The sequence below is a fragment of the Trichosurus vulpecula genome, chromosome 9 (genome assembly GCF_011100635.1).
Source record: "Trichosurus vulpecula isolate mTriVul1 chromosome 9, mTriVul1.pri, whole genome shotgun sequence".
NCBI lineage: Eukaryota > Metazoa > Chordata > Mammalia > Diprotodontia > Phalangeridae > Trichosurus > Trichosurus vulpecula.
Window position 1 is genome coordinate 101,638,550 of NC_050581.1, and position 10,838 is coordinate 101,649,387.

The 10,838-nt window shown below is 38.5% G+C and overlaps 1 protein-coding gene across 1 annotated transcript in view; it reads left to right on the top strand.

Annotated features, from left to right (window-relative positions):
* TMEM38B (transmembrane protein 38B) overlaps positions 1 to 8,871 on the top strand; it is an 83,678-nt gene extending 74,807 nt beyond the window's left edge. Inside the window, exon 6 of the mRNA XM_036738198.1 lies at positions 6,854 to 8,871. Coding sequence (XP_036594093.1) covers positions 6,854 to 7,063 — 210 coding nt within the window. The 3' untranslated portion in view covers positions 7,064 to 8,871. The remainder of the gene's footprint in view (positions 1 to 6,853) is intronic.
* Positions 8,872 to 10,838: the final 1,967 nt, after the last annotated feature.

Here is a 10,838-nt window from a genome sequence, read left to right on the forward strand (position 1 = left end):
TGTTCTACAGATATGGAAATGGAGGCCTGGAGAGATGACACAGTTAGCTCAAGGATGCAGAGACAAGTCACAGAATTAAGCTCTGTCACATTCTAAACCCACCACATTTTAGACTGCACCATAGTGTGCCTATCCTACCTTTCTTGAAATCCTAGCAGAACGTCCAGGTCAAGATACCCCTTTGCCATTTAGAAATGTAGGACTAAAACTTTGGGCACAGGTTGGGAATGGAGATGGAGATCTCAGAGTCACCTGATTGGTTGATGAGAATTAGGTAAAGGCACCAAGGATATTTAACTTGTAGAAGAGAAGATTTAGAGCAAATGTGATAGTCTTAAAAGATTTAAAGGGCTGTCAAATGAAAGGATTAACTCTGTTCTGCAGTCCCAGGAGGGCAGAACTAGGAGTGATGATGGGTAGGGGTTGGAGAGAGATGGCAGATTAATATAAGGACAAGACTGCCTTATAATTAGAATCATCTAAAAGTAAAGTGGACTGCCCCGCACTAGTGAGTTGCATTTCACTACAGATTTCCCATCTATCACTTCTTATGGATTTTATGGAGGGATTTCTTTGTTACATGCTGAATTAGATTTCCCTGATTATCCTGAACAGATCTGAGATTCTTTGAGGTAATTATTGATGCCAGAGGAGTTGATAAGGTCACTTACATTACAGTAAGACCGTTTTTCCATATCATTCTTTGAAGAATGGGGGAAAATATTTTCAAATGAGGAGAAAATATAATTAAGGACATTGATCTCTCACCTTACTAACTTACATGTTGCCCCTCTGATGTATCTCTTATTCTCACCCAAATTTTTGGGAGGCATGTTTTTGTCATTTTATAACTTTGGGTTTGTAGATTTAACTTTTAAAGAGTTTCATTAATTCTTTAAAAAAATACCAGTGAAGGTGAATTTTTCTTCCAGATAGAGTGGCACCTTACTTGGTTTGAAGATCAAGGTGAATGTTTAGATGAAAAATTTATGTGTGTCTCTAAACACAAGTCCTTATAGCCTCTCTCCCATCATTGATTTATAATACTGAATTTTAATATACTATTTATAAATAGTATAGATCTTTATAGAATACAATTTTAATTTAATTGAAATAATCTCTTGATCTTTATTGAAATTAAATATTTAAAAGTTGTTTATTAAAGTACCATTTAAAACAAGTTATGTAGTAAGTTGATATCAGTGCTGAACTAGGTCTCTTCCAACTCTTAGATTCTGTGATTCTTTCAACTTTGCTGGTAATGCTAAATATTTTGCTTATACTTTATTCAATTCAAATCTTAAACATAAACTGATTGGAATATTTCTGATTCATACTGTTCATCTTAGTGTGGAGTAGACTCTTGTGAGTTCTTTTTGCTGGTTCTAGGTTGTGTGGATATCTGACTGTCTCTGGTAACATTTCTAATGATTTCTACTGTTTTAATATCTCTCAGCTACTTCAGAAAAAAACCGAAGAGGGGAAAGAGAGGTATAGCATTTCTTTACTTTTAGCTCTCAACTCTTCTACAGCCTTTATTTCAAAGAAGCAAAAGAGTATATAACTATTCTTCCCGAGTCAGGAGGAGATAACTTTTCTCACTTTTACTCTTTATTTTATTTTATTTTTATTCCATACTTTATTGTTTAATATTTTTTGGTTTTCAGCATTAATTTTCACAAGATTTTGAGTTACAAGTTTTCTCCCCATTTCTACCCTCCTCCCCACTCCAAGATGGCATATATTCTGATTAACCCATTCCCTAGTCAACCCTCCCTTCTGTCACCGCACTCCCCCTTCCCCTCTCCCCCATCCCTTTTCCCTTTACTTTCTTGTAGGGCAAGATAGATTTCTGGGCCCCATTGCCTGTATATCTTATTTCCCAGTTGCATGCAAAAAACAACTTTTTTTTATGAGCATCATCTTTTAAAACTTTGAATTCCAAATTCTCTCCCCTCTTCTCTCCCCACTCACTCTCCCTAAGAAGGAAAGCAATTCGACATAGGCCACACATGTATCGTTATGCAAAACACTCCCATAAATAGTCATGTTGTGAAAGACTAACTATATTTCCCTCCATCCTATCCTCCCCACCCCTTTATTCAATTTTCTCCCTTGACCCTGTACCTTTTCAAAAGTGTTTGCTTTTATTACCTCTTCCCCCTATCTGCCCTCCCTTCTACCATCCCCCCTTTCTTATCTCCTTCCCCCTACTTTCATGTGGGGTAAGATACCCAGTTGAGTGTGTGTTATTCTCTTCTCAAATCAAATCAGATGAGAGCAAGATTCACTCATTCCCCCTCACCTGCCCCCTCTTCCCTTCCTACAGAACTGCTTTTTCTTGCCACTTTTATGTGAGATAATTTACCCCATTCTATCTCTCCCTATCCCCCTCTCTCAATATATTCCTCTCTCATCCCTTAATTTGATTTTATTTCTTTTAGGTATCTTCCCTTCATCTTCAACTCACCCTGTGTCTGCTCTCTCTCCCTCTCTGTCCATATATACACACACACACACACACACACACACACACATATATACACATATATATATATATATACACATACACATACACACACACACACACACACACACACATATATATGTATATATGTATATATATGCATATTCCCTTCAGCTACCATAATACTGAGGTCTCATGAATCGTATCCGTCATCTTTCCATGTAGGAATGTAAACAAAACAGTTCAACTTTAGTAAGTCCCTTGCAATTTCTTTTTCTTGTTCTTTTTCTTGATTGCCTTTTCATGCTTCTCTTGATTCTTATGTTTGAAAGTCAGATTTTCTATTCAGCTCTGGTCTGTTCACTGAGAAAGCTTGAAAGTCCTCTATTTTATTGAAAGTCCATATTTTGCTTTGGAGCATGATACTCAGTTTTGCTGGGTAGGTGATTCTTGGTTTTAATCCTAGCTCCATTGACCTCCTGAATATCACATTCTAAGCCCTTCGGTCCTCTATTTTTTAAGGTGTTATTTCCTTTAGTATTTTTTTGGGTCTCCTTTAGCAAGTCATTGACTTGTTTTTCATGGTTTTCTTGCATCCTTCTCATTTCTCTTCCCAATTTTTTCTCTACTTCTCTAACTTGCTTTTCCAAATCCTTTTTGAGCTCTTCCATGGCCTGAGACCAGTTCATGTTTTTCTTGGAGGCTTTTAATGTAGGCTCTTTGATTTTGTTAAACTTCTTCTGACTATATGTTTTGATCTTCTTTGTCACCAAAGAAAGATTCCAAAGTCTGAGTCTGAATCTGAGTCTGTTTTTGCTGTCTGTTCATGTTCCCAGCCAACCACTTGACCCTTGTCCTTTTTTTCAGTGTATGACTGCTTGTAGAGTAGAGAGTACTTTGTCCCAAGCTTAAGGGGCTGTGCTGCTGTTTTCAGAGCTACTTCTTTTTTTTTTAAATTTATTTAATATATTTAGTTTTCAGCATTGATTTTCACAAAAGTTTGAATTACAAATTTTTCCCCATTTCTACCCTCCCCCCACTCCAAGATGACGTATGTTCTGGTTGCCCCGTTCCCCAGTCAGCCCTCCGATCTGTCACTCCACTCCCCTCCCATTCCCCTTTCCCTTCTTCTCTTGTAGGGCAAGATAAATTTCTATGCCCCATTGCCTGTGTATCTTATTTCCTAGTTCCATGCAAAAACTTTTTTTTTTGTTGTTGTTGTTTTTGAACGTCTGCTTTTAAAACTTTGAGTTCCAAATTCTCTCCCCTCTTCCCTCCTCCACCCACCCTCCCTAAGAAGGCAAGCAATTCAACATAGGCCACATGCATATCATTATGTAAAACCCTTCCACAATACTCATGTTGTGAAAGATTAACTATGTTTTGCTCCCTCCTAACCTATCCCCCTTTATTGAATTTTCTCCCTTGACCCTGTCCCTTTTCGAAAGTGTTTGTTTTTGATTGCCTCCTCCCCCCCCACCCCCGTCTGCCCTCCCTTCTATCATCCACCCTTTTTTATCTTCTTCCTCCTTCTTTCCTGTTGGGTAAGATACCCAATTGAGTGTGTATGGTATTCCCTCCTCAGGTCAAATCCAATGAGAGGAAGATTTACTCATTCCCCCTCACCTGCCCCCTCTTCCCTTCCTACAGAACCACTTTTTCTTGCCACTTTTATGGGTGATAATTTACCCCACTCTATCTCTCCCTTGCTCCCTCTCTCAATAAATTCCTCTCTTATCCCTTAAATTGATTTTATTTTTTTAGATATCATCCCTTCATATTCAACTCACCTTGTGCCCTTCGTGTGTATATATATATATATATATATGTATACACGTACATATATGTGCATATTCCTTTCAGCTACTATGATATTGAGGTCTCATGAATCATACACATCATCTTTCTATGTACGAATGTAAACTAAACAGTTCAACTTTAGTAAGTCCCTTATGATTTCTCTTTCTTGTTGCCTTTTCATGCTTCTCTTGATTGTTGTGTTTGAAAGTCAAATTTTCTGTTCAGCTCTCGTCTTTTCACTGAGAAAGCTTGAAAGTCCTCTATTTTATTGAAAATCCATATTTTGCCTTGGAGCATGATACTCAGTTTTTCTGGGTAGGTGATTGTTGGTTTTAATCCTAGCTCCATTGACCTCCAGAATATCGTATTCCAAGCCCTTCGATCCCTTAATGTGGAAGCTGCTAGATCTTGTGTTATCCTGATTATGTTTCTAAAATACTCAAATTGTTTCTTTCTGGCTGCTTGCAGTATTTTCTCCTTGATCTGGGAACTCTGGAATTTGGCGACAATATTCCTAGGAGACTTCTTTTTGGGATCTCTTTGAGGAGGCGATTGGTGGATTCTTTCAATTTCTATTTTGCCCTGTGGCTCTAGAATGTCAGGGCAGTTCTCCTTGATAATTTCTTGAAAGATGATATCTAGGCTCTTTTTTTGATCATGGCTTTCAGGTAGTCCAATAATTTTAAAATTACCTCTCCTGGATCTATTTTCCAGGTCAGTTGTTTTTGCAATGAGATATTTTACATTGTCTTCCATTTTTTCATTCTTTGGTTGTCTTTTATAATATCTTGATTTCTCATAAAGTCAGTAGCTTCCACTTGCTCCATTCTAATTTTAAGGTAGTATTTTCTTCAGTGGTCTTTTGGACCTCCTTTTCCATTTGGCTAATTCTGCCTTTCAAGGCATTCTTCTCCTCATTGGCTTTTGGAGCTCTTTTCCCATTTGAGTTAGTCTATTTTTTAAGGTGTTGTTTTCTTCAGTATATTTTTCAGTATTTTTTTAGGTCTCCTTTAGCAAGTCATTGACTTGTTTTTCATGGTTTTCTCACATTCTTTTCAATTTTCTTCCTAGTTTTTCCTCTGCTTCTCTAAGTTGCTTTTCCAAATCCTTTTTGAGCTCTTCCATGGCCTGAGACCAGTTCATGTTTTTCTTGGAGGCTTTTGTTGTAGGCTCTTTAACTTTGTTGACTTCTGGCTGTATGTTTGGTCTTCTTTGTCACCAAAGAAAGATTCCAAAGTCTGCGACTGAATCTGGGTACGTTTTCGCTGCCTGGCCATATTCCCAACTAACTAACTTGACCCTTGAGTTTTTCAGTGGGGTATGACTGCTTGTAGAGTTAAGAGAACTATGTTCCAAGCTTGGGGGGGTGTGCCAGCTCTGCCACACCAGCACTCCTCCTTCCCCAAGAACCCCCAACCCGGACTGGACTTAGATCTTCAGCAGGCTGTGCACTCCTGCTCTGATCCGCCACTTAATTCCTCCCACCAGGTGGGCTTGGGGCCGGAAGCAACTGCAGCTGTAGTTCTGTAGCTGCCCCACCTCCGCTGCCCCAGGGGCAGTGGCTGTACTGCAAACTCCTGTTTTCACTCTGTCCCCAGCAGCTTTTCCCACTAACCTTCTCTGTTGTCTTTGGTGTTTGTGGGTTGAGAAGTCTGGTAACTGCTGTAGCTCACTGATTCAGGGCACTAGGGCATGCTCTGCCCGGCTTCTGGTCTAATTGGTCCACGCCGCCCACACTGGGCTCTGCTCCGCTCCCAGCTCCTTGCAGGATACACCTCATCCAGAGACCATCCAGGCTATCCTGGGCTGGATCCCTGCTTCCCTCTCCTATTTTGTGGGTTCTGAAGTTCTAGAATTGATTCAGAGCCATTTTATATAGGTTTTTGGAGGAACTCGGCGGGGAGCTCACGCTAGTCCCTTCTTTCCAGCTGCCATCTTGGCTCTGCCCCCCCCCCCCCCCCCCGCCACGTGTTAGAGAGTTTTAAGAGCCCCAAGAGGTTAAGTGACTGGGCTAGGGTCACGCAGCCTGTATGAGGCAAAGACGGGATTGGAACACAGGGCTTCTTTACTTTGAGGCTGGCTTTCTATCTGCTACAACACATTTCCTTTCAATGTGTATGTGTACAAATAAAATAAATTAACAAAGTTGTAAAAATAAAAATATGAGGGCCCTATAATTCACTTATAAAGTTTAAGATACATAATTTGTACAAGCATTTATATTATGCCTATCCACTTATGGGAAGGAAGTTATAATTCTTTGTCTCAACAGTGTCTTCCTGCTCGCTTGTTTGCATCTTCACTTGTCCAAGACCTGCTCTTCCTTTTGGGCATATAGCTACTCCAAAACTCTCCCGTCCGCTGCACCACCCAGGGGTAGTGCCCTCTTCTGGTGGTACTCCCACACCAATTAGAGCTTGCCTCTTAATACAGTGCACAACACACTCAGTACATATTTGCTCTTACTGTATCTGCTATTTTCTATGATAATAAGCACACTTTGTATAATTTTTACTTATCTCTTTTCAGTTATGGAAACTACCAAAATGTTGTATTGAAATTTAAATTGAACTGTGTTTTTTCCAGATAATCATGATGCTTACCGAGTGTGAGTCTTCTCCCCTCACTCCTTTTGAGATTATGCTGAGTCGAATGCTCTTTGGCTTTTCGCAGAACGATACGTCAGCCATGCCGTGTAATACTTTGAAACCGTCTTTCAATGGCACAAGCACAAGCTCAATACCCTGTCCAACCAGTATTGAAAATAAGAAGAAGCATAATAAGAAGACAGAATAAATTCACTTGGCAAGCTCTAGGTTGCCAAAAATATTTTCTTGTTCACCTCGCCAGTTGTGATTAATATTTCTATTGCAAATGACGTGAAGTGAGGATTATATGTAAGGAATGCAGGTGACAAAAAGGAAGTACTGCCTTCTGCTTGGGAGGGATACTACTAGTTGTGGCATTGTGGCTACAATTTAAAGGGGTGTTGTAGATTGTGATTTCTTGTATCATGTAAGAATGTTTTTCTGAGTTAAATGTGAAAGATTCTATTGTGATCATTTTTAATAGTTTTATATTGATGAAATAAGGCTAGCATTTTTACAAGTGGTAGGAAAATAAGCCTAAAAGGTCCTTACAAAATAACAAAAAATAAATGCTTTCATTTTCCCTTAGCATCTCTCATGTACCATTTTTATTTGCATATGAAGTGTGCCTTCAGTTTGCACTGCTAATTACCTTCTATAATTTAAAGGTGTGAAGTTTGTTAGTCATTTAATTTGAGCAATGAAGGGAGAGAATAAAACTTTACTAAGGTATTTCACATTATGAGTCAGACTATATTACCAGTTTGTTTCAGATGCATTTTTCTATCTCTTGTCCATAAAATGTATCTAAAATTTTAGATAATTATATTATTGAGACTCGATATTAGTGATGTGGAGTCTGTAGCTAAAATCTACCTTTTCTTTTAAAAAATTATTTTTTTCTTCAAAAGTAAATCAGGGGTTTAATTTTTCATTAATTATTAATCTCATATTTTCCATTCTAAGAATTTGTCCCTCCTTTTTCATAAATTACATTTGTACTACCTGTAGGAGAAATCATTAATTGTTATCAACATTTCACATAACTAAGGACAAAGGCTGAAGAATTTAATCTGAATACATTGTGGTAGTTGGCATTTTAAAGGAATTATCCCAATCCTTAAGTACATCATATTTTAAAAATAGCAATAAAAAGTCCCTTTTAGGTATCCTTTTCTGTTGTGGCCTTTTTGTTTTTAGCTAAATATTCCCTACTACCTGTTTCCAAAACCAGTTTTCATGAGTCTAATGTTTATAATACACAGAATTTAAATTAAAATGAATTGCCTCCGTGTGAAAATGTAGCATACCCGTTCTCTGATGTCAGTTATTTCTTTGAATACCTCTTGAATTTGGGGTTATAACCAAATACCCAAACAGAAACAATAAAAACACATGATAATCCATTTGAACACAGAATAATGGCATTAAATCTAATTCCTTTTTGGCAAAAAAATTTTTTTAAAGTAATGTTAGATTTACATGTTTTATACTGCAGTTTCAAGTGCCAGTTAATACTTTGAGGCTTAGTGATATGGTTTCATCTCCTAAGACTATGGGCTTATTGCTATCAGAGGATTAACAAGTACTGGCATTTTTCGATGGCTCAGAAATATTAAAATTCCATCCAAGTAACTGGTTTGCAGATAGCCAGAATCTTTTATTATCAAGATATAACACTACAGGTACTATACTTAAAGCACTTACAGAAGAACAACATAGCTTTTTGTTATATATGGAATGGTAAGAAGTATATTTTTAGTATTTTGATTTTAAAAAGGCATTGAGTAAAGTCCTGTATAACATTTGATACTCTGAGTATTTTAACATTTCGTAATAATACAAGGGATCTAAGTATCAGGCTAAATAACCTGGTCATTTTTATACCAAGCTAGTGTGTGACAAAGTGTTAAAAATTATTCTTGAAGTTTGCAAAATTACTGTAGCTGAAACAGTGTGCTGTTTTATGTTTGTGTTTTATACAGACTTTTTAACATTAAAGTAATTTATTCATCACTTATGGTATGCTGAAAGATTTTTCCATTTTCTTTTTTTAAACGTGTGAAATCACTCCTGTGCCTCTAGGTGGCTTTTCATTATCAATATCTTCTCTAAATCACAAGCAAATTTCAGTTGAGTAAAAGGGGATGAATTTGAAATCTGAGAACCTGAATACAAATCCTGGCAGTGCTGATGGTGTGACTTTGAACAACTGAATTCAGTTCATCTAGCTTTTATTAAGTACCTGTTAGACAATTTTGTAGGTCTTGGGGATACAAAAACAAAAGAAACACTTCTGCCTTCAAGAAGCTTATATGTTCTACTCAAAGGTGGGTAGGGTAGAGAGAGAATGACGAGTATTTACAGAATAGATGCAAAGTAATTTTGGCGAAGGGAAGAACCACTTGGGGGCAGGATGAGACAAGGCTTCTCCTAGGACATGTCACTTGAGATGAGCCTTTCCAGGATTCCTGTAAATCTCAAGGAATCCTACGGGTTCCCATTAGTCAACAAGCATTTGTAAAGCACTTATTTTGTGCCAGGCATTATGCTAAGTGCTGGGGATACAATGAAGGGCAAAAATACAGCCCTTGCCCACAAAGAGCTCTCATCCTAATGAGTAAGACAACATGCAAATAATTATGTACGTATAAGAGCTATAAATTTGTGAACAGGAGATGATTTCAGAGGGAAGATCCAAGGGTGGACTGATGGGGAGGCCATAAAGACCTTCAGAATGTGAGCTTTGAGCTGAGTCTAGAGTGTGGAGGAGGAAGTGAAAAGAGAGCATTCTAGGCATCTGGAATAGCCGGTGAAAATGCCTGGAGTCAGGAGATGGTGTGATGAATAGCATATAGGATGACATGGCTGTACTGATGAATGTGAATGGGAATAATCTGAATCAGTCTGACAAGGTAGGTTAGGTCCTGACTGTGAAGGACTTTAAAGGTCAGAAGTTTATATTTTGTGCTAGACATGATAGGGAGCTACTGAAACTTTATGAGGGGGGTATTGAATTGATTTTAGGAATATCATGTGGCAGTTTGTGGAGGACAGATGGGAGAGGAGAGAGATCTGAGCCAAGGAGCCCATTGGAAAGCTATTGCACTAGTCTCAAGTGAGGGGTGAGGAGGGCCTGAACTGGAATGGAGGCCATGTCTTTGAAGAGAAAGGGAGTGTTAAGAGTCATGGAAGTGGAATAGATAAGATTTAGCAAATAATTGGATACCTCAAGGGGCAACATTCAAGAGCCAAGGATGATGCTAAGGTTGCGAATATGGGTGATGAGCATGATGCCTTAGATAGAAATAAGGAAATTAAGATGAGGAATGAGTTTTGAGGAAGATAAGCATACATCTGTTTTAGATGTGTCAACTTTGGTGATGTGTACTGTAACTGGAATGAACTGTGTGTTCCCAGAAGACAGACCTAAGAGCAGGGGGATTCGTGTTCAGGTGTGGATCATACTAGAAAGGCTGAGGTTCCCTCCAAATCTGAGATCCTGCAATTCAGTGATGATAGACGAGCACAGAGCCCTGTAGATGTGTTTACACAAATAGGGCAGGCATGGGAGAGCAAGTGTCTAGTGTATTTCATTGCCTTCATCATTGACTTCCCTGTCATCAGCAAGAGGAACAAATTATGGTAGGAGGCCCAACCTGAGATCAAAGAGGGCTTCCAGGAAGAGGCCCAGCAGACTAGTCTGGCCCAGGAGGAGATACAGCTTGGGTTTTAATCTGCTTATGCCTGGTCGCTGGACCTCGTCCATGTCTGTAGGGGTCTATTTGTTGGTGTCTTATCTGTACATGGATCCTAAGACCCTAGTCCTAGATATCCTAGATCCTAAGTCCTAGATTCCCCTTCCTCCCCAGTTACATGTAAAAACAGTTTTTAATATTTTTAAAAATTTTGAGTTCCAAATTCTCTCCCTCCCTCCCCATTCCCCTCACTGAGAAGGCAAGTAGTGTGTAGTCATGCAAAAT